The sequence below is a fragment of the Pelodiscus sinensis genome, chromosome 2, assembly GCF_049634645.1.
Source record: "Pelodiscus sinensis isolate JC-2024 chromosome 2, ASM4963464v1, whole genome shotgun sequence".
NCBI classification, from domain to species: domain Eukaryota; kingdom Metazoa; phylum Chordata; order Testudines; family Trionychidae; genus Pelodiscus; species Pelodiscus sinensis.
In genome coordinates this window covers 180918253-180945641 of record NC_134712.1, presented here as the reverse complement: position 1 = coordinate 180945641, position 27389 = coordinate 180918253, and the positions used below count along the sequence as shown (strand labels likewise).

At 40.9% G+C, this 27389-nt stretch overlaps 2 protein-coding genes across 5 annotated transcripts in view; one reads left to right on the top strand and one right to left on the bottom strand.

Moving 5' to 3' along the window:
• Positions 1 to 4978: 4978 nt before the first annotated feature.
• On the bottom strand, positions 4979 to 14867 carry ASTE1 (asteroid structure-specific endonuclease 1). Its single transcript, XM_006117581.4, has 5 exons — positions 14055 to 14867; positions 12602 to 13933; positions 9600 to 9810; positions 6797 to 6989; positions 4979 to 5490 (listed from the first exon to the last, which is right to left on the bottom strand). The coding sequence occupies exons 2-5, from the start codon at positions 13913 to 13915 to the stop codon at positions 5202 to 5204; spliced, it is 2007 nt and encodes a 668-aa protein (XP_006117643.2). The 5' UTR covers positions 13916 to 13933; positions 14055 to 14867; the 3' UTR covers positions 4979 to 5201.
• Positions 14868 to 15083: 216 nt separating this feature from the next.
• The window catches only part of NEK11 (NIMA related kinase 11), a 195594-nt gene continuing 183288 nt past the window's right edge, over positions 15084 to 27389 (top strand). For all 4 annotated transcript variants that reach the window (XM_006117584.4, XM_006117582.4, XM_025181916.2 and 1 more), the window contains exons 1-2: positions 15084 to 15240; positions 21144 to 21419. In XM_006117584.4, the coding sequence (XP_006117646.2) occupies positions 21250 to 21419 (170 nt within the window). In that variant the 5' untranslated portion in view covers positions 15084 to 15240; positions 21144 to 21249. The remainder of the gene's footprint in view (positions 15241 to 21143; positions 21420 to 27389) is intronic.

Here is a 27389-nt window from a genome sequence, read left to right as displayed (position 1 = left end):
AAGCTTTAGTCTAGAAACTTTGTGGAAAATACAATAGAACCTCAGTTACAAAACCTCTGGAACAGAAGTTGTTCATAACTTTGAACAAAACATTATGATGGTTCTTTTAAAAACTTGCAACTGACCATTGACATAATACAGGCTTGAAACTACTATTCAGAATATGCTGTTTCCCCTTTATTTTGTTACAGGATAATATTGTGTTAAGCTGTTGTTTCCTTTTTTGTCTCTGCTGCTGCCCGATTGTGTATTTCTGGTTCCAAATGAGGTGATGTTCATAACTCTGAGGCTCTATTGTATGTCATTGGGACATGCATTTTAAAAGCTCTAGTACGTGCTGTGGGATTAATTTGTGCAATTATAAATGACAATGTTAATGCCCTTGAAACCTCAGGCCCTGCTTATCTTACAGCTTGCTTTGACAGATCAGTGGCTCTCAACCAAGAGGCCTGGATTCCAAGGGAGAGGTGGAGACTGCAAACAAGTTTCAGAGGGTCTGCCAAAATGAATCCAAGCAAGGCCAATCCTCTTACTGGGGCCCAGGGCAGAAAGGTCTGGTCTACACTAGACCAGGAAGTTCGGCCTAATGTATGCAACTCCAGATATGTAAAATGTGTAGCTGGAGTCAGCTTACCTTATGCTGAGCCTTGGAGGTGTCCACAGAGCGAGAGGCTTATGGGAGCATATGCTCCCGTCAGTTTCCCTTATTCCTTGCAAGAGGAGTAGTACTGGATGGCGGCAGGGGCTACACCAGACCTGCTAAATCAAACACTAAACTTTCTGTAAGTATAGACATGCCCAAAGTGAATCCTGAGCCCCACTAATTAGGGCTGCAGCCATAGCCTGAGCAATTTAGCTTTGCAGGGTTCCATTTGGCATGGGGCCCTCAGCAGTTGCTCTACTTGCTGTGCTCTAATGCTGACCCTGCTTTTTAATCTATTGAAAAGCAGTTGTGGTGGTGGGCCATGGGATTTTTTTATAACATGTTTGAGGTGGGCAGCTCAAAGAGAAGTCGAGAACCCCTGCTATAATTTATTAACGTGTATTGAACATCAATGTTTCATGTGAGTAATAGCTGGATATTATGTGTTTACCATTCCCATGATTCAGAGGGATTGATATTTAGTCTTAATCCTTCAAAAACATCTTGTATGTTAAAACTGCAGAAAATTTGATAACTAGCTATCCTATGGGTCATATTGCTTTTTGGTAGAACAACAAGTTAATGTTTTTTGTTGCACTGAGTTTGTTTTGGAAAAATAGAAACCATTTTCTCCTCTGTAGCACCTGCATTCATTTTAACTTTCAAATGTTTTTATGTTGTAAAAACAAAATTATGGGAAATTATTGAAAAACTCTTGGACTTCAGTTGAGTTCCAAATCCTCATTGGCACCAACAGAAACCAGATTTCATTCCATTTTAAGGTATTTGTATTCTTACTCACATTATTTGAGTTTTAAATGTGAGCCAGCTGCCAATAATACTTGTCAGTGGCATCTAGATCAATTCATGATAGATAGAGGATGTGTTTTGTTTAGGAAAGAGACGAATGTCATAGATATGAGTAACCTTTAACAGTATTTTCCTGTCATCTTCTGTTCTCTCCCTGTTCTGATAATTGGAGCACTTAATGTACATAGTGTTGAATGGGAAAATGTTCCTGTTGAGTGTCCTGGCAGTTACCAGCCAGGAGCAGTGTTCCCTCTGTGCAGAGAGCTGACTGACTGGGAAGGCTGACTAATCACCTGTGAAGCTGTGCTGTGGCCTAGCTTAGAGGGAACACTGGCCAGGAGTTAGAGAGAAAATGGGTAGCCTTTATATAAAGGCTTCAGGAAAGAAAACAGAACAATCAGTCTACTGGCATAGCTCCAATTCATAGATCTGTTTCTATAAGGTTGAATGTTCTGATGGGAGATGGTTTATAAAGAAGTTGAAGTCTGGAGAAGCCAACAGAAAAACTAGAAGAGGCTAAAGTTTGAACAACTTGGAAATGTGGTTACAGAACACAAAGTGCATAATATAGAACATAGAAGTGACTAGAAACAACAAATCACTGGAGGAAATATAGAAATCTGAGCACTAAATCTTCACAATGCAGAAGAAATAATTGTGCAGAATGAGTAAGAAATCAAATAGCATTGCAATAGTGTCATGTGCAGGGGACAGGAAGAGGAAGAACACTTCATCTATGAGTGCAGGATACTAGTGTAAAGTTGATCTTTCAATTACAGAAACCTAGCCTCGTACTTGGGCATCTAAATATATGACCAGTTTCTCAAAAGTGAGTGTCCATCAGCTCCAATTGTGGATAACTGAGTGACTGACAATTTCTCCTTCCAGACCTCCTACTCTTACGACAGTCTGGGAATCAGCTTAGAGCAACTCCAGGGATCTATAAGTTAGCATTGATTTTAAAATGTGTCTTGATCCTCAGCAACATGACTCATACTTCTTTCTGCTTCTGGGAAGTGCACTTCCAGTGATTAGAGTGCAGCAGTGCATATAATACCTCATTAGTACCTGTTTAAACACAAAATGTAACTTGTTCTTGAGCACAATATGTTAAATGTCTTTCCAAATTGGGTAAAGATACATGTTCCCATTTGTTTGAAACACATCAGATTTTTTTTAAAATGGATATAAAACCCAGTAATGCTTCCTTATGTTGTTTTAAATGCTCCTTTTCTAGATCCATCTAAACCTACCTCATCTTGCATCTTAGGAACCTCTTCCTGGTCAAAGCAACCTGGCGCACACTCAGTATTCCTAGAGAACATCATGTAATAAGTCTCTGAATTGGCTGTACATGATCTGACTTTAAGAATGCACGAGATTTCTGGTGACAGAGCTTCAGGGGCCTTGTAGAAAGTAAGCCCTGACTGAGGCGGCACAGCTGCCCACTTTCAACACAGAACATTTAAAATTCCTAGGTTCCAAAAGAGCAGTGCAGTCCTGGCTACCTCAGTTCCTTCATTTCCATAGCTAGCTGTGGGGTTTGCACCTTCTCTTCAGACCCAGAGCAATCTTTGAGCTTTTAATACAATACCCCTATTATAGTTAAATGGCATCTAACTTCCTACTGTACTGAAGTGTTCAGCACTTGAAAGGAAATTAAGCGCAGATGTGTGAAATGTATTAGACACCTATGTACTAGATTTTATTGTATTTAAATGTAAGTCATTAAAAAAGTTGGTACGGTGATCTTAATTACAAAAGCTTCCTTTTACATAATAGTAAAATAAACATGTTCTCTATTTCCACTGTAAATACAAACTTTGGATATCAGAATCCAAGAGATTAAAAATTCACGAGTCACGTGATGACTTACGAGCTTAACTTTTCTTGATTTTTTTCCACCAACTTTTATTATATATGCATTTTAATTTGCTTGATTTTTTTCTCTAACCTGTAAATTATTATATTTATCCTAAATAACAAAATGCAAAATCCTACCTTAACTTTGGAACAAATTTGTTCTGCATAGCCAAACTCAGTAAAACATTTAAAAAATGCAACTGTAAAATAAATTAGCTCTGTCAAAATTTACTTTAGAGAACAGATTAAATCTCCACTTTAAAAAAATATCTTGAAGAAATTCTTTTCGGCTCTACTCCTAATTGTCAAGCAGACAGATCAGTTTAAAGCTACTGTATGACTATTCACTACAATTACAATCTCATTGCATTGATACTATCTTCAACATCTTTAGTACTTGGAATACAATACTACTTGGGGACAATTTATCATTTACTCAGGTGCCCATGTGCACAGTTGAAGATTTTTGCCTTTGTGCTATCTCTAGGGTTGGCTTTAGTGCCCCTTGAGTGCCAAACTCAGGCACTGGTAGACTAGATGCTGCCAACCCTATGGCCCCTCAGTTCCTTACCAGTGCTTGGTTGAAGCTGCATGTTTTGCATCATGAGTGTTAGGTATTCTTACAGTTCTTTAGGCACTGCAAGGGTGGTTTTTTGTAGATACCTAAATGGGTTTCAGACTGTATGTAAAGCTACTGCATGATACCAAAGAGATCTCCACGGACACATTTGATTTGAGCCTCTCCAGCTTCCACTACATCACTGAACATTATTCCACTGCCTGAGCCATGATGACTTGCTGTTTGGTTTGTACTTTTACTATGCTCCTATACTGTCAGACAGGCCTCTCTCTAGATCAAACTCTGCTAGCATGTAGCTCTTGAATCTATTTATATAGGAGTCCTATTACCCACCTTTGAGCAAGGATGGAATCTGTATGGAAATCACTTGATAGCTAGAAGAACAGTTACCTTAAACCACCAAGGTTCTTCAAGATGTTGTCCACATAGAAAAGAGATTGAAGAATCTCACTAATTTGAGTCTTCATTGGCAAAAGAACTGAGAAACAGTTGACGCTGTCCCCCACTCCTTGTGCCCTGAGCTACAACTGTTGCAAAGATTCTTGGGTCACAGATATTGATCTACTGGACACTGCTATGCCAAAGAATCTCACCTTATGCATAAGGGATGCAATGTGTCCCAAGAAGGACAGCACTTCTCAAGTAACTGGAGTTACTCTAAGGTTCATAACTTTCTGGTGAGCAATGGCCACAACTCTGACTAATGATGCCAGCAGTTTCAAAACCTTTTATAACCGTGAGAGAAAGAAACATGACTGATGCTTAAAGGGAAACAAGAATACTAAATACTAGCTGTTGCATTGTAGGAGTATGTCGGAAACAATCATTAAGTCTGTCAAACCTATATGCATAAATATTTTACTTAACCTAGGCTTTCTCTTGTAAATCAAAGCTGTTCTCTCATCCTCTACACCCCAAATTAAACCTACACAGAATTTCATGATCCTCATTAATTACTACTAAATATAATTTAGGTAAATATGCTTCTCTGGGGGGGGGGGGGGGAACTTCCACTGTTAAAAGGGTTTTTGAGGTAGTAGCTATTTTGTTCTACAGTTGGGGGAGAGGAGAAGTCTAACTGATTTACCTTAACTGCAAACCTTGTTTCTTTTTTTTCCAATGACATCTTCTGACAATTTTTTGAAAGTTCAGATAGTATCCAATAACATTATTATAGGAAAAAAACCACTGTATCCACGTGGATCAACTTTTGTGAAAGGGTCAGTTAAGTTCTTACGCAGTTCACACACTTCACTTGATCAATTCCCAAGGCACAATGATTTGAATACCATGTGTGTGCTGCTTTCAGTCTTCCACCATTAGTGATGCAAACCTATTGTTAACATCACACAATGGCTGAGCTTCCAATGTAGCATGCTGTCTGGTAGTCTGTGCTTGCTTATTTTTTTCTTTGCGGGACTTGGTCTTTGTGGTCGTCTCCTGGAAGAAGTCTTGAGGTACAGTTGACTTTACTGCATGAAGCAGATCACAATAAAGCTGGCTCATCTTTGGAGAGGAGATGAGCAGAGTCTCTGCTGCATGTGCTGATTTAAGCTCTTGACATAGACTGTGCACAAGGTTTCCACAATAAAGCCTGCCCAAAGGAAAGATTAAATTTAGAATCTTAACTATAGCTAGCAAAACTACACTGTTTAGTAAAATAAATAAACTGCAGTCTTATTTGTGGTTTATGCTACTCAGTTATGTACCTCTAATGTACAATCAGTGATTATTAACTCTTTAAATAAAAGCCTGTTAAAGAAATAATCACAAAAGCATCTTGATGAGAATTTCAAATCCAGCCTGTCTCTAGGTATATATTTACCTAGAAATATTTCTGAGTGTGTTTTGGTTTTTAGAACCATCAGGTTAAAATAAAACCAAAAAACTTTCAGGTGTCAATTCAGTTTAACTTTTTTTGTTTTGGGTTTACTCAGAAGAAAAATACTTTAGTAAATACTAGTTGCTGGGAATTTGCGGACAATGTGTATCTTCAAAGCATGATCCATCATGTTTTTTTCACTTCAGAGACAGGAGTACAGCATGATTACACTGTTACAGGCCTAGGCATGAACGCAGTGGAAAGAAGGGCTTTAGACATACAAGTAACAAGTGCAGAACTAATTTGTCCAAGGGAGAGAAACTGCTTTAACAGCACCTTGAATATCTGAGCACTGAATTTTAAATAAAGTGCATTTTAACCTTCCATAAGACTTGCACCTACTGGCTGACATTTGAAATCAGATTTAATACTGAAAAGATAGCTCTTACATATAAATCATACTTAAGTGTGAAAATCTTTAATAAAAAGTTTAAAAAGGGAAAGAATTCTGCACAAGTGAAAATGCTTTGGATCATAATGTCAGTGATTTCCAGATACACTGAAGTTTGTTTTTCATGTTTTCAAATTACTGGACCTTACCCTTCCTTGGTACACGTCTACATTATGCAACCTCCTAGATATGTCACATGTATGAAGCATATATATTTATGTATTTTAGTCATTACCTTAATTTGACTTCCTCACATGAATCATTTCATTGGCCTCAAAGGGTGTGCAAGATCAGGCCTGAATTTTCCAATTTTACACATTATCTGAATTAAGTCACAGTATGTACTAAAGCATTAAGGGTAATATTTTATTATAAGTGGGTTCAAAACATTTTTATTGACATTTTATATGTAATTGCCAAAAACTTTTTTGCTGAAACAGAAGCAGTTACCATTTGTGAAGTGCCAGTGTGTAGAGCTATACAACAGAATATGAATACCAAATTTAAAAGCTCCCTCATCCAAGGAGCTCACAATGCAGAAGCACAAGTATAATACAAAACACAATGTGAGGGTGCTTCATTATTGAAGTACCTTGTGATGAAGGTAGGTCTATTACAGGTTCTTACCGAGTTAGGTCTGGTTCAGGGAGAGGAGTCGAGAGTAGCTGGTTTAGATACAATCCCATCTGTAGGCAGCATTGCCACTGGCAGAAAGCGTGGGCTGTGTCTAAATCCAGTAACTTCTGAAAATGCTTTTCTTTCCATTTTAGAAATTGGTCATAGAGCATTTTATCATCTTTGCTGTGGAAAACTTCAGGATCTAGATTACAGACAAGAACAGTATTTCTAGAGTTCTCATGCATTCTCCTTTACAAAGAATAGCTGGTATATGTACAATCATTGGTGCCTATGAACCTCCTAAACACTAATACCAGGAAGTATCTGAAGTAATGTGTTTTCTGTTACTGTTTAAGTGGCTGAATCAGAAACAGAAGTATTCAATCCATTTGCTGTTTTGGGTATATGTTAGCTAGATGTGCACACACCTGCACGTCTTGTGAGCCAACTGGGATCTTCAGTTATTTTCTACTTTGTGCCAAGTTAATGATAAGCAGCTGAGAATTGCCTTTACCACTTCTGTAGTCCAGAAATCTTTCTTCCTTCTAGACTATCATGAATTCCTCCTAAATCTGTGTGGCATCTTATGTTACCTACAAACTTTTCCCCACACTCCTAAAGATTTCAAACACTTAAATCTTGCTACTTTTGCCATTTTAAGTTAGGATTTCCCCTCATGTTTTGGGGGGAAGCTACCTTAAACAGGATTTAATCCCAAAGTACTAATTATTGCTCACTAATTTTATACAAATCCTATTGTAAATTTAACATTTCCAGTAGGTTCAATCATAAAGAAGCAAACAATCACCTTCTAAGCCTCATGTTGTATGTGTAAAGATTATAGCTGATTCTTGAGCATGCCACCTGTGATGAAATACCCAGTCAAAACAGGCCAAGTTAATTATAGTTTTAACATTAATCCTGCATGTTCTAGTTTCTTGTTAGACTATAGTTAAGGCTGACTTTAAAAATGAAGATTAATAGCAGTACTGAAGTGTTGTCTAGAGTGCCCAAATAGAGATCAGAATCCTGTTGTGCCAAACACTACGCTTGAATATCTTTCCTGTTACAGGCTAAGTCAGCTACCCCTTTGAAACTTATCTACTCACTGACTACGTCTACACTGCCATGATTTTCCGAAAATGCTTTTAACTGAAAAGTTTTCCGTTAAAAGCATTTTCAGAAAAGCACGTCTAGATTGGCAGGATGCTTTTCCGCAAAAGCACTTTTTGCGGAAAAGCGTCCGTGGCCAATCTAGACGTGGTTTTCCTCAAAAAAGCCCCAATCGCCATTTTCGCGATCGGGGCTTTTTTGCAGAAAATAGTACTGTGCTGTTTACACTGGCTCTCTTGCGCAAATGATTTGCGCAAGAGGGCTTTTGCCCGAACGGGAGCAGCACAGTATTTCCGCAAGAACACTTATGATCTTACATGAGAGTCAGTGTTCTTGCGGAAATTCAAGCGGCCAGTGTAGACAGCTGGCAAGTTTTTCCGCAAAATCATTTGATTTTGTGGAAAAACTTGCCAGTCTACACACAGCCACTGTGTGTCTTCTTCTTCCCCTTCTTTTTTTTTTCTCTCCTTTCCCTTTCCCCTCCTCCCCCTTATCTTGGATCTGGACTTCTAACACTCCTGTCATCTGAAGAAGTAGACTGTGCCCACAAAAGCTCATGATGCCATCTACATGTTTTGTTAGTCTTTAAGGTGCTACTAGACTATTTGTTGTTTTTAAAGTTTTTCCTGTTACAGACTAACTCTGCTACCTCTCTGAAGCTGTTAAATGTCTTTAATTTGGCAACCCTGGGAAACAGTCCTGTATTAAAACCCTGTATTAAAGAATTTGTCTTGTCAAGAAGGGTGCTGCAGAGTTTGGGCATGAGGGGGATGCGGGACGGGCATGTACCGGGCACCCCGCTCCTGGGGGTACGCGTCTCCATGTTCCCCACTGGTTCCCTGCTGCAAGAGTCTCAGGGGAAGCAAGTCCTTATGCTGCTGTTCCTTCATCTGGTGGCAAGGGGGAGCAGCAGCATGCAAATCCACTTTCTCCTCAGCCTGCTAGGGACTGTACCATGGGTGTTCCCAGATTAGGGATACCCAGAGTACAGAGGTTCATGTATAAGTGTACATGTGGACTATGTCTGTCTTAGGCATTGAGGTTCTAGTTCAGATTATAAACTCTAACTGTTGCCAGCATGAGTGTTCTTACTCTTGGATTTATCCCTTTAGATAGTTCAGTACAGGATTTTATGTATTTTTACTAATACTGACATTCTTTGGCCAAATGTCTATTAGTATTTTTCCCTTCCTGAAAGTATGAAGTTCTAGCAGAAAAAGAGAGGTAATAGCTTTACTTTAAAGCTTCCTTATTGACCCTGATTTGAATTAGAAAGCACTGTTAGGCTTGCACATAATGTCTCCTGTAAGTACAAACTGAGTTCAGTAAAAGTTCATTTCTAAGTAATATAAAAAGTTGATCAACATTCGTTGCCTGTGTATGTTAAAAGTGCAAAATATTTTCAAACTTATAGTAATCCTGCCAACACCACTGGACAAGATACATATGGATTTTTACCCCTTTGAGGATGGGCAAGTGAGGGTCAGATAAGTTTGATGTCATTCCTAAAGACAAAGCAGGTTGGGAATAGAAGACAAGAGCATAACTTCAACTCCATTAGTCCAAACTCTAATCTTCACCAGTGTATAAATGGAGTGCTGAGGACATAGTCTAGATCACCATTAATGGGAAACGGGCTGGAATACAGATTTGCATATAAATATGAAACATGTCAAAATTTAATTCTTTAGAGACCTACCTGGGCTACTTGTTGTCCTGTGCAATTCCCCAAATACCATTCCTAGGAGTAAAGCCTGTAAATGATGCAATTTCACTTTGGGTTCTGAGTAATATGTCCAGAAGCAGGTTACAGCGACAGGGAGCCTCAAGGAACTGGGGCAGGGTTGTAGGATGCTGTCTTTTACTCTTAATGTCTCCAACAGAAGTTCTAGTCGATTTGATCTGGACACCTGCCAAAAAGTGATGATTTGGATAGACGGTGATGAGGTCTGGCTTTATTTTGCTGAAAAAGTCCAACACTTGCCATATCCACCTCAAGGCAAATGACTCCTGTATTAATGCTAAAATAGCTGCTACCTTTTCCTCCAAAATATACCAAACCTCAAATACTGAACTAATGAAAGTGACTTTAGAACTTCAACAGATTATTTTTAAAGAATTTGGAATGATGATTTAATCTAACAAATGGCCAGCACACTAGATTTTTGGAAGTGTGTTAGATACTTAAATGGAGCTGAGAACTGAGGTCAATGAAAACCTACCCCTTACTATTAATTTGAAACCTCCTCCTCCTATCTTGTCAGACTGTCTTGTCTACATCACCTGCATTTCAAGGGCTAGCTCTGTACCACACCCTGTAAACTTGTGCTATCACACACCTAACAATCCATAGCATTGATCTATACTCCCAGTGGAATCTTCTACCCAGACTTTGGCAGAGAACTGTAGTTATCACTGTTTGAACTCTCAACACAGGTACGTGAAAATATGGATTCATAAATTTAGTAAATGAAATTTGCTTAAAAATCCAAAGCCATTACAGTAACACTGGCACAAACTGTGCATGTGCGCATATATATATATATATATATATATATATATATATATATATATATATATATAAAATAAAAAAATAACTGAAAGATTGCAGTTGCAGAGTCAAGTGCTCAAAAGTTGGGAATTACTGTTACTATAGGACTCTGTGAAACCTTAGTTCAGATGCCTTATGCACATGCATTATAACCTTGTTTATTTCACGGCCATGAAAAATGTCAGCGAAATAAGTGCTTCCCTATGAAATGTGCACTCCTTTTGTCAGGGGACTTAGAGCTGCAAGTCCTGGCTGGGATGGGGGGGACTTGACCTTCCTTTGCATGGCAGCTCTGGAATAGTAGATAGGAATCAGAATCACTTCTGGGTACCTTTGGGGTTGGTACTTCCATGGGTACAAAAGCCTGAGTGTTTACATGTAAATAGCTGAAACTAGAAAAATGACCAATTAAAAAACCACCTGGATATGAAATTGATTGAAACAGCCTAAATTTGATAGAACCACTGTCAGACATGAAGTCTGCAGCAGCTCAGAAACAGAACCCAGCTCTGTTGGGCACCTATTGGATGCTAAAAATATCTTTTCCTGAAACCTCTTTCTTCATTTATGGTCTACCCTATGCACAGAATAAGGCAGGATGGATTCTACAGCACAATAATATGTAATAATTTAAAGAATAGTACCGTGCATACCCAGGAAGACAAAGGCAAGTTGTATAGACACTTCCTAACTTGCTCTTGCTTGACTGCAACCATAACATTTTTAAAGTTTTTCTTTCTGTAGGCAGTTTAATTAAAAATAAAAAGAAGTGTACATGGATCAAGCAACAGGATTTGAATGCAGGTCTTTGAGATCACTAGCACTACTCCAACTAAAGGAGTAAATGGTAGCAGTTACAGGTTGCTATCCTTCATGGTGTGCCCGCCCCCCCCCCCCCCCCCATCAACAGGGGACATACACTTTGCCAACATATGGCTATATACAGCGTGGCCAAACAGATCTGGCATATCCTAAAAGAAGGAACAGGCTGCAGATGAGACTTGGTTCTATAGTACTGGTTGTAGATTCTATTCCCAGCTATCCCTGAAGTGACCTTGTACAACCTTACAATTATGTACCCTTTAAAAAAGGATGAGGATATTTTCCTTCCCCTTGAAGTAGGGATAATGAGGTTTTGATCAATAATCCTGAAGCACATAGGACTGCCACCCTGAGTCAACAGAAGACCTGAGACTAGAACTGTTTCCTTCTAGGTCCCAGCCCAACAAACTTTCTCCAGCCTAAAATATTTTCTTTAGGTGCTGCTTTGTCCAATTACTGTTTGCAGCCATGTAGGAAGCTTTACACAGCTCAAAGTATACTCAGTCACACAACAGGTCCTGTCAACCTGTGGAACTCCCTGCCAAAGGATATTGTGAAAGCCAGGACTTTAACAGGGTTCAAAAAAACTAGATAAATTCATATAGGATCAGTCCATCAATTGCTATTACCCAGGATAGGCTGAGATGGTGGCAACAGGGGATGGATCACTTGATTACCTCTTCATTCATTCCCTTTGGGGCACCTGGCATTGGCCGCTGTTGGAAGACAGGATACTGGGCTAGATGGACCTTTGGTCTTATCCAATATGGTTGCCATGTTCACTGCAGATGGCACACACAGCTGGGGGGCTGGAATTTACACAGTGCAGGTGAATTAGATTTTAGCAGAAAGCCTCTTCCGTATATAGTCAATATAGCTTGACATTTTTTTCTGAAGTATGTACCTTGATCAAACCCAGACTCTATTTCATGAGGACAAAAAACCCTCAATCAAGGATTACTTCTCATGCAAAAAGGGTTTCTGATCGGAAATGTTGGGCCTAAATGGTTTGTCAAAATTGTATGTTAATGAAAACAGGGTTATAATGGAAAGTTTTAGGCAAAATTAAATATAGGCCTTTATCGCCTCCACCTATAACTTGAGTGTTTTTTTTAAAAGTTAAATACATAACTAACATCTCTAAATGCTGCAAACCAAAGTCAGTGATCCTACACTTATTACATATAGTGCTTACTACAAGTGACTTCTGTAAGACTGCTCCTGGTAATTACTATATCTGATAGCAAATTGACTAGATTAACACTCCAGTTATTTTCCCCTATTAAAACACTGATTGGTATCCAGCATATCTTTTCTTACAACCATACCTGAGTTAATGTGGCCAAAGGGTGATGGTCTTTACAAAAATCCAGAGGCAGCACTGTTGTTGGAACAAAAGATTTTTTAAGTGTCTTTTGGACTCTGTCAAATTCTCGGACAACTGGGAGCTTGTTTGATTGTTTACTTGGGGAAGTAACATCATCATTTTGAGAGGTATTCAGAAGTAGCCCATAGATGATTTGACGAATGGGCAGGGCAACTGTGTGAGCACTAGGTCTCTGCATGTTCTCCACCTGGACATGAAGGATTGTTCTTCTTAATATAAGGGCATCACTAATGAATGGAGACAAATTACCTTTTGCCAAAGCCTCAAGCATCCATTGTGGCAATTCTAATTTCCTGGCCACCTCAGATTCATAATTTCCATTCTGAAAAAAGTCCTCAAGATTCACATCAGACTGTCCATAATCCTCCATGGATGAGTACAGAAGCTCCCTTATTTCTTCTCTTTCATGCTTTTTAAGATATTTCAGTACGTTGTCTATAGCCTCTGTGGGGTCAGCAAAACGAGACAACCAGTTTAGAAGTCCCTGAATGCGGATATGCTTCCTCCCCTTCCAACCAGAGCCTCCAACCGGCAAGCGCACCTTGCTGAAGAACGTCTCCAAAGCTGGCAGATTAATGTAATCATTACCATTCATCACAGCAAAGAGAGGAAGAAGGGCTTTGTTCATATGACTGAAGTGGCTGCATAGTCTTTCTAAAAAGAAGCATCGAGCTGGAATGTAGCACTCTAGAGTGCTTTCACAAGTACAAAGGTTTCTCCACTGAAAGTAATTCAGAGGGCAATATCCAGCTTTTAGATCAAAAATACAGAAGTCACTGTCTAATGTTAATACAGGACAATTCCAGTGATTAGCTAATGACATAATATCCTTATCTGCTTCGGAGAAGCACTGAACAAAAGGCACTTCTAATTTGGTCAAGACTTGCTTGAACACCTCTCTGGTGAGCAGGGGTAGCACACTTCCACCACCACCTCTAGAAATAGAATATGCTACTTGGATTTTATCCCTGGCTCTTTCCTTTAATGTTGCAAACTTCTTATCCGACAAGTCACATCCCCCATCTAACAAAACATATGGGTATATTTTGCATACAGACAGAGTTTCAAAAAACTTGTGTACAATATCTGTAAAAGAATCGTAATCTCCTCCATGTTGGAGGTCTAGATTTGATTCAAAATAAAGCCGATGAAACAAATTATTTCCATCGATGATTATTTTTGTATTCCTTAATTGCAGATCAGTGAAGAACTGCTTGTGCTCTCCCACATAGCTCATTAATCCATGGATACCCATAATGGTAGCAGGTAACAGCTGTAGTAAAACAAATAAAAACATTAATTTTTAAGTACAAGTGCACAAAATTTAGCCCTAGCCTGGTGATCAGCTAAACCTCCCCCCTCCCCCCCCCCACACACACACCTTGTCAACTTACCTCAGTGCTACATTTGAGTCCAAAAGTGGCTGTTAGGAAACTTTTCCTCGGGAAAAAGGAATTAAACTGGTCACCTGTAGCTTTTTCCCGACAGGTCAAATTGTTTTGAAGTACAGCTGCTAGAATTAAACGACCTCAGCCACATGACAGGGCACTAACTATGTGAAGGGCCTTTTCTAGCGCCATCCATGGCCATTGAAATTTACACCACTGGAAAGGGAACTGCTGTCACTTCTACTCTCTGGCCTGTCTGCGTAGTCGCATTCAGTGATTCCCCCACGTACGCGCTAGCTCCATGGAAAGGTCTGAGCTGGCCCATAGGGCGCGCAACTGGTTTTGGTGATTTGTTGCGCCTCATGTAGCTTCTGTAGCACTAAACCTGTCACTCAACTGCAGGGACCGTCTCCTCACCCCGCCCCCATTCTACAGCCTGCGGGAAGCGGTTACAACGTTTCACCAGGAACGGTCTCGCCAGGGCTCGGGCAGCGCTGCACACGGCCCCGGCTCGGGGTTGCCTGTGGGGGAAGGAGGGGAGGGGGGGGGTCTCTAAATGGCCTGACAGAAGCGCGGCGGCCCCGTTCTCCTGCTGCTGGGCCGCGACGTTGGCTGCCCCGATTCGCCCCGCACCCCCATCCCCGCGGGTGCACCCCACCCCAGCGAAGACACCGGGGGAGGGGGGAGAACAGCTGCCCCGCCCCCTCAGGGAGATGCCAGCGGCGGACGAAAAGCCCCGCCCCTCTGCGCGCTCCATAGGAAGGACCCGTCGCTGCCACAGCCGGGGGGGGGGAGGAGGAAGCCAGTTCCGCTCCCTTCGTGGCCCAGCAAACAGCGGCCACTTCCGGGGAGGAGGCCCGGACGTTACATCTCGTGTTACTACGCCAACCGTAGCGCGTCGCTGTGGCGTCGCTCATCGGCGCGTCATACTAACGTTTGCTTCCAGGCGGCCCACGTGACCGGCCTGCTCGGGTTCTCTCGGGGCTGGGCTCTGTATCCCGTCGGGCAGTGCGGCGTTTCTAGGAGACCAGTCCCAAACACATGGCGGGGGGCGGGAGGAAGGAGGGGAAGAGAGGACCCTGCCCAAGAGAGGAGCGAGCGGGAGGGTGGAGCGGGCCGTGCGCGCAGCTACCGGCTGGGGCAGGAGCCCCGGGACCCCCCCTCTCCTCCTCTGGGCCTGGGGGTGGAGAAGGTAAATAGACGTGACTGCCATGTGCCCAGCGTGGCCCCGCTCCCCAGAGCCCCGGGCTCGCCCGGGCAGGAGTCCCGTGGTCCGGGGGCAGCACCCGGCAGTGCCGAGCCCCATCCCGTCAGAGGGCGCTGCGGGCGGGCATCGTGCAAAGGGGGGTGAAGAGAAGAACCCCCTGGTCCGTCTAGCCCCGGATCCTGCCCTTGGACGGCGGCCAGTGGCAGGTGCTTCAGCGGGAGCGAGCCCAGCAGGCAATTGTTGAGTGAGCCGCCCTCTGCTGCACATTGCCAGCTGCACGGAGCAGTCAGAGGCTTAGGTGGTTCCAGAGTGTGGAGTTGTGACCCCGCTTGTCTTGCTAACAGCCACTGATGGAGCTATTGCCTGTGCACTTATCTAATTCTTTTTTTTTATTTAGATGGATCATTTATAGTTGTGGTTTTCGTAACATCTGCCACCAATGAGTTGCACAGGTTGACTGTGAAGTTATATCACTGTTTTGCTTTTAAGCAATTAATAGGCTTATCAGTTTTATTGAGTGACCCCTGATTCTTGTGTTATGTGAAGAGATAAATAACACCTTCCCCATTCACTTTCTCTACCTTTATGATTTTACAGAGCTCCATTATACCTGGTCTGTGCCCCTGCCTCCAGTCATCTGTTTTTCCAAGCGGAATAGTCCCAGTCTATTTAATCTCTCTGCATATGGAAGATAGTCTGTACCCTTAATCATTAAAAAGACTGTTTTAACTAGGCATGGAAGGATTAGATTTCTGTTGATAAATGTCAAGTCCTGTATAACAAACTCATGAAACTCCAATAATAGAAATTTACAGCTAGGCAAAGTGAGAAATGTCGGTTGAGAACATAGTTTAAAATAAAACTGTCAATTTTATAAATGTTGACATGTAATACTGAGAATCTGTGTTTTAATTGTTTTAAGGTTTAATATTTTGAATGTCATTGTCTACTGTCATTAAATAATTATTGCACAACCAGCCAATAATTTCCCACAATTATGAACATTTAAATAGCTAAAACTCAAAAAATTGATTAAATCCTATAATTTGGCACACCTGAGAAAATGTAAATCGGTGACAATAAAAATACTTTAAAATAAACATTGGATAATATCCATCAAAATGGTAAAACAATAAGCATTGAATTGAATCTAAGCCTTGTTATGAGCGAATGAAATTCTGCTATTGGGCAATGCTGTTTGCCTGGTTTGCAAAATTGTCCTGAAAACATAACCTAGCCACCAAATCTAATTATTTGTTTGGCTGTATAACCAGGAAGTACAGTAAAACCTGCCTTAAGGCACATATGCACTAGCACAGCTACACTGATGCAGCTACTCTGCTTTAAGATATGTGATGTGGTTACTCTAAGCTAATTGGAATGAGCACTCCTGTTGGCTTAATTACTACAGTCTCCAAGAAAGGCATTAGCTATCTAAGAAAGAGCAGTTTTGCTGACATCCTAATGTCTACATCTATTCTTATATTGGTATCATTTATGTTACATGGAGAGTGTGTGTGTGGTATATTTACCACTCTGAGCAACATAAAGTATGCTACCATAAGCTATAATGTAGATCTAGTGTTAGAGAATCTCTGAAGAGAGATCACCTGTGTCAAGGGACTACTTGCAGAGGCCCCAGAACACTATGGCACTCTTCTCTATAGGGAAGTAAAAGTTTAATTGGTTAACTGATAAGCTGATTCTTATCAGTTCTGGTTAACAGTTAAACTCTGCAGCCCATGGGGTCAGCAGCCAACTGGTCTCGTTTAACTGTGTAACCTCATGGTGTCCAACCAGTTCTGAAGCAGTTGCCAATATAGTGGCTACTGCTATAGCAAATTAACCACACTCAGTCGACCAAATAGCTGCATTGTTCAAGCTAACCAGCTATACTCAACTGGTCAAATAGCCACATGTGGCTAGTGGCTAGCATGTTGAACACCCCGGGTGTAACTGATTTAATTTTAATCAGTTACGAGGGGGGGCTGTGCCCCCTGCTTGCTATGCCCGCCAACCCCTCTCTCTGGTGGTAGTCATTCTTGGCTCTCCCCCGGGCTGTCCGGGAGGGCCAGACTGGGGTGTGGTAGCCTTGGCCTGCCCTGGCCGCCCCCCAGGCCATCGGGCAGGGCCCAGGGTAGGCCAGCTCCAGCTCTCTCCCCTCCGGGCCACTGGGGGTGGGGCCCAGGCCAAGCATCACAAGCCACAGCTCACTTCCCCTGACAGGTGGGGGAGAAAGGGCACCAGGCTGAGGCCTTGCCTGGGCTCACTTTCTCCCTCCGGCCCCTGGGGTGGGGCGAGGCCGTGGTGCAGCAGCCCCAGCTCCTGAGCACTGGGGAGGGAGGTGGAAGAGGCAGGCAGGACAGAGAGACATGGTTACTATTTTAGGAGTCTTTACATCCCTACTGCTGTGCAAACCTTTGAAGAGAGATTATGTCTTTCAAGAGACCCCTTTTGCTAACTCTAGTGCTCGTGGCAGGTTTTACTGTACTCTGTCAAAGTTTAGGGACACCCTATAAGGTTGTATATTCAAATCCTGGCAGGTTAATTTCTCTGTATTTCCTTGAGGAAGATAAACTGAGTTCTAGGAAACTTAACTGTTGCTGGGTCTTTGGGAACAAACCTTAATAGACCACTTTACATAGCACTTTTCAGAAAGATTTCATTCCATTGTTTAGTGTGTTGTGAACCATTGCCTTTTCCAGAGGTGACTGGGATTTGGTGATGGGAAGCAAGTCAATACTCCATAGAGGCTATGTATAGTTTTATGAAAATGCATTAATAACTTTCAGTCCTATATCTTTCTGTGCACGCACCATGCACTGTGATTCTTTTATAGTCTGTTTAGATTATGTAAAAAGGAGATACAAAATGAACAAATCTTAGATACCACAGAAATAATCTGAGCCTAATGAACAAATCTTAGATACCACAGAAATAATCTGAGCCTATAGTATGAGTGCCTGAATGGGAAGCCAGGGCATTCAAATCTAAGGTTGAAACTTTATTCTAATTCATCCTCAGACATGCAACATATAAATGGTGTGTGCTTTCTGACATAAATTAGAACAGTTCCAGGGGCTGTCTGAATGCTGCTTTGTAAAGAATTTTGGACATTCCCCTTTCTGTCCCAAGTGTTGCTGCATCCTGCGCTGCCCAATGCTGAGGGTGTGTGAGGAAGGTTCTGTGCTTCTCTTATTCTAGTGAAATGCTAGGGGTTTTTGTAAATGTGGTCCAGAATCTGGGCATCTGTCTTGAATTTTTGCCTTTTTACAGAATAGTTGTAGGGAGAAATGAGAGAGAGCCACCAAGTGTGAGCTAGGGCTGGTAAGTCAACTTTGAATATCTAGTTCATTGTTAATAGTAATAGCTGTGTTAGTCTGTTCTTGCTGAAATAAAAGACAGGACTATGCAGCACTTTAAAGACTAACAAGATGGTTTATTAGGTTCATTTTAGTTCATTGTTAGTTTGTCACAACTTTGACAGTATCAACATTTTGAAGCTTATTGTTTGTTTTTCACAGCAGCTTACAAAACACATTCATCTAAGGAGTGGATAATACCAGCACTGTTGCAGGGTAGCAGTGTCTATATAGTGGACCAGGTGCAACTGACAGTTTCATGGTGCTGGTTGCTTCCTGACTCCCTGATTTTACAGTTCATTTTAAAGGGAAAAGATCTTTAAATATGTTAATTAATCCTCAGTCCTGAGGGAAATAGGTGTAAGAATGTTATTAGTTAATTTTACAAATGGGGAAACAGAGGTAGAGTCTGTAGACCAAAGCCATTGAAGGAGTTAACACAGTTATAACGAAGTTGTTTGTAGGTCTCAGTCCTGTGTGCAGACCCCTAGACCATGCTTGACTATAAGCGGGTATCATGTTGCACTTTAGTATTTCATAAGGATATTGTTAAGATAATTTTGTATAGCCCTTTTCACATATGAATCTCAAAGCATTTTACATTGAAGGTAATTATAATTGTCTCTATTTTACTTGGGAAAGTGAGGGTGTGGGTGGCTTGCCAGTGGTCACCCAGCAGGTGGACAGTAGAATAAGGAATAAAACCAAATCTCCTGATTCCCAGGCCAGTGCTCTATTCACTAGGCACCATGCTCATAATGGGGGATATACAGGTACCTATGGCTATGTCTACACTGTGATGTTGGTATGTGATTCCCCTGCTTATGTACACATACTTATGCTGTACACATACTTATGCTGGAACAAATGGCCAAATATAGGCTTTGAGCTGTGTAATGGATCTTCTGAAAGTATTACTGGTAAGCCCCAAAACTAACATTCCAGTATATATTATTAACTTTTAAAATGAACTTATATTTTAAAAAAGTGACAGCACTGTATGTTATGAAAGAGTAACGTACAAACCTTAAGTGTGTGTGTGTGTGTGTGTGTGTGTGTGTGTGTGTGTGTGTGTGTGATTAAAATAGATATATAAGTTACAACGCTGAAAACCAACACTCTGTGGTTTGGCAACAGATACTCCTGAGAGCCCAGTAGCCTAATTGGCAGGAGAGCCATCCAGAAGGGCTGGCAGCATGGGGCTGGGACCAGAACCCCATATCCGCTCCTGGCAGCCTGTGGCAAGTGGGACAGGAACCAGAGCCTGTGGCAGCCCAGACAGCTGGGGATCCGGCGGCAGCTGGTTGAGTGGGGGCAGGTGAAGGCGGTGGCAGAGGCTAAGTGCCTAGTGAGGTGGTAGCTAGCTAGGAGCAGAAGTGGGCTTGAGAGTTGGTGGCAGAGAACCGTCCCTGGTCTTGCAAATTCTCTCATTTGGGACCAGTCACGTCCTGAGGCTGCCAGACCAGGGAAGTCCAACCTGTACTTTCTCATGACAGATTCCTAAAATTGTATTTGATTAATTTTTACATATCAGTCTCTCCAGTGTCTTTCATGCTTGGTAAAACAGGTTGGGAGCTATGGAAGCTGTAGAATTTCCTGCTGTCACTCTTTGCTTACCATTTGCTTTTCAAAAATAATTTTTGTCACCATTGATACTGAACGGCAAATACAGAATCAGAAATTTTTCTGTAATCTTATTTTGTTTTTATTTTAAGAATACATGTAATTTGTGAAAATGACTTATGGTTGTTAGAAATTGGCTATGCTTCAGAATTAACCCATTGGCATAGTATGAGCCAACATCTCAACATATGGATGTTAAAATAATTTCAGGTATACAGTGTATTATTGTTATATAATCTTCATAATGGCTCTGGAATGGGTAGAGATGGAAAATTATTGCTTCCAGCCAGGCATTATGAAGCTTTTACAGTAATATTTATTGGTTCTCTTTTTACAAAATATAATTTCATTTTCATGTGTTTAACAAAGCATTTTGACACAGTTGTAAAAAACCTGAAAGGTGGTGGTGCCCCTCTAATACATACATCCCTAGTAGCAGATGCAGTGATAAAGAGATCAGATCATACATCTTTAATCACTGCATGAACAAACCTTTCTGTTTCACAATTCCCCCCACAATTTCCCCCTGACTCAGTAGGCAGAATGACATGTATGAAATCGACAACATGTCTTCTGAGTATTTGGTGTTAGCCATGAAGTCTCCCATCCCTAATTGACCACTAATGATTCTCTTTAGCTTGTATGTGACAAGATGATGGCTGAGGTGTGGTGTTATAATTAACAGCCTGAACATCTTGTTAATATTTTAAAGTATTACATAACATTTAATAGGAAAAACTTTAAAAACAACAAATAGTCTAGTAGCACCTTAAAGACTAACAAAACATGTAGATAGTATCATGAGCTTTCATGGGCCCAACCCACTTCTTCAGATGACAGGAGTGTTGGAAGTCCATTTCCAAGAATGAATAGATCAAAATTTAATCTATTTTTCTGTTTTAGGTGTAGTCCTTTGAACATCACTGGAAGAATAGGAGCATTGCTAAGGGAACTTGAATTTGAAAGTTATGTTATAAACAAATAAATGTGATCTCTGTTGCATGGAGAAATGCTGAAATTCCAGGAGGCTCTCAAGCCAGTTAGTGGTTCCACACCTATGTCCACCTGCTCTGAAATCTTGATTGCAAGAAGATATGTTCTTCAGCAGAAACTTGGCAGAGGAAGCTTTGGAACGGTCTATCTGGTTTCAGACAAGAAGGCAAAACAAGGAGAAGAACTGTAAGTAAGCATCATGTATTACATGTTGACTAAGTGTATTTTAAAAATAAATTTTGGCCTATTTTCTAATTTTTTGTTCATTTGTAGGGATGTAAAATTTTGAATAATTGGCTAATCGGATATTCAATACAGTTTGCATTGAATATTCAATTAGTTGATAAGGGCTTTTGTTACACTTGAAAGGTGAAAGCGCTGCGGGAAGTATAGGGCCGGCAAGGAACTCAAGCAGTCCACTGCTGGCCTCATGTTCCCTGCAGCGCTTCAAAGCAGCAGTGCCACATGGAGCCCGGGGTCAGTTGGGGAGTCCCCAGCAGACCCCGGGCTCCACGCGATGCTGCCGCTTTGAAATGCTGCATGGAGCCCAGGCCAGATGGGGGCTCCGGGCTGCATGTGGCATTTCAAAGTGGCAGTGCTGAGTGGAGCCCAGGATCTGGGCCCAGGCTCCACACAGTGCTGTTGCTTTAAACCACCCCATCCTGCCCCCCATCCCCGCTGCTTTTTTCTGATAGAGGCAGCAAGGAGGGGTTGGAAGTGACTAGTCAGCTAGCGTGTTGACTAGTCATTCACATCCCCATTAATTTGTATCTTTTTCTTGGTCTTCTGCATGTGAAATCAATTTAGGGTGCATGTCTATTGCTATTGGATGAAATTTCTTGTTGTATAGGACTCTATTTTCAAAGTTTGAAGACTGGGACTTTTAGAAAATATATTTTCCCTATAATCCAGAAATATGTGTGTCCATTGGACTTGATATTGGTTGCTTCATGCCTGAAACCTTAAATGGATATTTTTTCATTCATAAAAGGCTCTTTTCCTCAAGCTTGGAACTACTCAGTAACCTATGTGAGGAACAAATATTCTGTAATGACTTGGACATTGGCTCAGAGGGTAACATGATTGTTGGCAATCCAACTGTGGTTAGCAGAGGGAGTCCCCAGCTGACCCCAGGCTCCTAGCAGCATGCAGTGTAGCATGGAACCTTAGGGTTAGAGCGGGACTCTGAGTCCCTTGCTGATCCTGGGCTCCGTGGCTTTGAAATGCACAAGAGCCCCCACTGGGGATTCTTGTGCATTTCAAAGCAGGAACGCCTCGTGCAGCCCGAAGTCAACAGGACTTCCTGCTGGTTCCGGGCTATATGCGGAGTCCCACTGGGGCTCTTGTACATTTCAAAGGAGGAATGTGGAAGTGCCTGTTGACTAGTCAAAAAACTATCCGATAAGCAAATGCTTATAAGATAGTCAACTAGTCTTTAACATTCTTAGTCAGCACATATGTGGTATCTCCTGTTGGAGATACTGTTTGCACATCACCCAGTCATATTAGACAAGACTACTTGGCTAATAGAACTTATAATTTTTTAAAAATTTGCACAGTTGCTTATTGTGTAGGAGGGTTATTAAGGCCCATGGGAGTCTCTTGGGGCCCTTGATACCTGGACGGAGCTAGGTGCATGCAACAATACTTCAGCCAGTTCAAACTAGCATCAGTTTGATAACAGAGGGTTTTTTCTGTATATTTGAGAAATATTAAAGCTTCTATTGTACTGTAGTCATTTTGGTGGGGCTCATTTTCAATAAATGGTACATTGGCGGGGGTTATTAGGTTATGGTAATTAGGTTGGCAGGGAACTGCAAGAGTTCTCTTCATTTTAAATCCAGGCATTCTTTGTTGTATTTTTCCACAACTAGGAAAGAATAGGCCATAACTGAAAGCCTTTTCAGGAAGTTTTGTAATGCTGCAGCAAACACTCTATCTCTATTAACAAAGCTTTATGACATAAGAATCTTAGATATTATCCTACAGAATATATTTTCCCAGCAAAATATGGCAGGGAAGTATGATTTAGTAGACACACTGTATATTAAAGATACATTTATACATAGTAAGATTTAAAAATGATTGAGATATGCTTTAATAAATAGTTAATCAATTGTTACATAGTTCAACGGGTCAATAAGTTGTTTATAACCATCTTTTACACACTCTGCTGATGTGCTTAAAGCTATAATCCATGCTATTCATGTCTATAAGATCTTTTGATCATTTAACCTTTTGTAAGCTGTTTATACATGTACTTTTTATATAAGACATGACCATTTTGTTTTGTGATTTTTACATGTGCTAAGTTAATTTCCAGTATTTTTAAGGCAACTTTTCATTACAAACTTGTGGTTATGCTCCATATGTGTGGAAGCCTGCAGAGAGTTGCAGGCTGACAAAGATATCAGGATTACTAGTGAAACATTATAGTTTTGCCAAAGCAAAGCATTTCACTGTTTTACCTTAAAATAATTGGCCATTTGTGAAAAAAACGAGTCAGTTTTTGCAATTGTTGAGTGGCACTGCACTACAAAAATGACAAAATTTTGCTGGAATAAATTAGCAATATCTTCACAGTGCAAAGCTGGAAATGATGACATCTCAACCAAGATAATATTATTATATATAAAAAAAAAATTTGTTTTTGTTGCTATAGTGCCAGGTGTCTTCCAGATGCAGAAGAAAACTTGGTAATATTCTGAACAGTTTACAGTCTTATGCTCAATTATTATACTGCTTAGATGGATGACTTTATAGATGTGAATAATGCCATAGACATCAATAATTTGACCATAATAGCTATTACTTCACTGAGATCACTCCTTTATTAAGTTAGTCATGTGCAGAAGTCTTTGCAGGATTTGAGCATTCAAGTTGTGATGTTCAAGAACAACTCTAAAAACTATAATTTGAGAATTCTAAACAATGTTGATCAGTCAGCTCTGCCGGAGACTCCTGTGTTCATGTATTCTTGAATTTGGCATGAGCAACTCACTGTAGATGAAAGCTTTTTGCATGATTGAAATTTGAACCGGTGGGACTAAAGTGGTTGTTTTTTAGCAGCAAAAACAAATTAAATTGCACAGGAAAAATATTTTTGCTATCACAGAAGTGCCTGTGCATATTCATATGATAGAATAGGATGACATTAGGTCTCATTTTACATTCACATCTGTTCCAACTGGTAAAGGCCAGGCAGTTTTAAGTAATCTCAGAGGAAGTACCCTTTACTACAGAAATTTTGCATGCTGATCTGTTATGACATCTTATCACTAGCCTTCCCCAGAGCTACTATTTTTAGATTGAGAAGGGAACAAGAAGCTTTAAAAAGCTCCAAAATTACCAAATTATGTTAACGTTATCTAATTAAACAGAGACTATATAGACTAAAACCTGAGGTGGGAAGCATTAAGAAAAGAGGGAGTAGATAGTTCCATGGCTACTTTTACTGGCAAAAGAAATCTATGAACTGTAGGAGGTACAAGTCTTCTGTTGGAGAATTTGCTTCCACAAGTCAGGGTGTGCATTGCTTTAAATTGGTCCTGGATTTGTCAGGCATTGTGTGTGTCCTCTGAAAACCATTAGCTTCAGAGAACTCCAGATATTTGTAAGTAATTTTTCTTACCAAAGTATGATGAAGCAAAACATTTATTACATCTCAAACTAGCAAAAACTGCAAGTCTGAGGAGCCTCAAGTGGATGAAATAACTCTTGTTTTCTGCTAGATTTATGATTGATTTATCAAAGTTTTACTACAACTTCGATATTATCTCTACTTCAGGCTTTCATAGTGGCTCTTGTATTTCTATTAGAATTTACCTTTGTTTCTGTTTGTGGAAGGTTTAGCTAGGTTTTTCTTTGTTGATAACTAGGCCTGCCAGGAGACACTTTAATTAAAGTGTTTGGGTTTGTGAAGAACAAGTCATGCCAAACTAATCTGATAGCTTTCTTTGATAGGATAACGAGCCTTGTGGATAAGGGAGAAGCGGTGGATGTCATACCTAGACTTTAGTAAGGCATTTGATACGGTCTCGCATGATATTGTTATTGATAAACTAGGCAAATATAACTTAGATAGGCCCACGATAAGGTGGGTGCATAATTGGCTGGATAACCGTAGTCAGAGAGTTTTTGTTAACGGTGCTAAATCCTTCTGGAAAGGGATAACAAGTGGAGTTCCGCAAGGGTCTGTTTTGGGACCCGTACTGTTCAATATCTTCATCAATGATGTAGATATTGGGATAGAGAGTACGCTTATTAAGTTTGCAGACGATACCAAACTGGGTGGGGTTGCAACTTCTTTGGAGGATAGGGACATAATTCAAAATGACCTTAGCAAGTTAGAGAAATGGTCTGAGGTAAACAGGATGAAGTTTAATAAAGAGAAATGCAAAGTGCTCCTCTTAGGAAGGAACAATCAGTTCCATACGTACAAGATGGGAAGCGACTGTCTAGGAAGGAGCATGGCGGAAAGGGATCTAGGGGTCATAGTGGACCACAAGTTGAATATGAGTCAACAGTGTGACGCTGCTGCAAAAAAAGCAAATATGATTCTAGGTTGTATCAACAGGTGTGTTGTAAGCAAAACTAGTAAAGTCATTCTGCCGCTCTAGTCTGCACTAGTTAGCCTCAGCTGGAGTACTGTGTCCAGTTCTGGGCGCCACATTTCAAGAAAGATGTGGAGAAAGTGGAAAGGGTACAGAGAAGAGCGACAAGAATGATTAAAGGTCTAGAGAACATGACCTATGAAGCCAGGTTTCATGAACTGGGCTTGTTTAGTTTGGATAAAAGAAGATTAAGGGGGGGACATGATAGCGGTTTTCAAATATCTAAAAGGATGTCACAAGGAGGAAGGAGAAAATTTGTTCCTCTTGGTTTCTGAGGACAGGACAAGGAGTAATGGGCTTAAAGTGCAGCAGGGGAGGTTTAGATTGGACATTAGGAAAAAATTCCTAACTGTCAGGGTGGTCAAATTTTGGAATAAATTTCCAAGGGAGGTGGTAGAATCTCCCTCTCTGGAGATATTTAAGAACAGGTTAGATAGACATCTGTCAGGGATGGTGTAGACGGAGCTTGGTCCTGCCTTGAGGGCGGGGGGCTGGACTCGATGACCTCTCGAGGTCCCTTCCAGTCCTATGATTCTATGATAAAGTGTAAGACTTGAATGTTACCTTTCTTCTCCAAGTCCTATTTATCTGTTCAGGCCCTGGCAACCCTAAGAGCATCTTAAGTCTAGGGAGCTAGGGGCTGCCTGGTATCTAGCACTGAGTCTTGGCTGGCTTGATGAGTTCAGTGTAGTACTGTTGTTATAATCTATATTTAAAAGTGCACATGGTACCTTTTAGATACATATGCACAACTGGTAATTCTCATTTATGTTACTGTATGGTGTATGTATGGGTGATTCATTCATTCTCTTGCTCATGAAGCATGCAATGAACACTTTGAGTCACCTATTTCCAGAGATCCCAATCTCCTGCCAATGCTTCAGCCTCCAGTGCTAGATTAAGGCTGAGGTGTGCAAGGTCAGAAGCTATGTGTGAGTCTATGCAGCTTTTATTGGATCAAACACATAAAGCTGGTGGCTTGGCATGGACTGTAGCTTACAGAGCAAATGGCCAAGCCATCTGAGTCAGAGTTGTTATGTGTGAAGCCGTTGGAGGCTGGTTGGTCTAACACATGATATCTTTGTTCATAACATGTAATTACTGTGTGTTCAATACATCATTATAATTTCATGCCAAAATTGTCCTCCTGAGGCATTTGTGTGTAGACAGCTGAGGTTTCAGAGCCTTACCAAAGGACAGAAGAGTAGACCTATGGCACCTTAGAGACTAACAAAATATATATATAGTATGAGCTTTTGGGGGCAAACCCCACAAAATCTCAAGACTATCTCATCTATCTCATCTGAAGAGGTAGGTTTTGCCCACAAAAGCTCATGATATATGTTAGTCTCTAAGATGCCACGGGACTACCCATTGTTTTAAAAGTTACAGACTAACATGCTACCCTTCTGAGATCTTCAAAGGACAGAAGCTACTGCTGCTTGATAGATATGCCTCTTTGTTCAAATTGATTCATTGATGCCATAAAGGCTTTTCAGTACAAATCACATTTTTGATCCTTAGTTTAATTAGTGGCATGTAG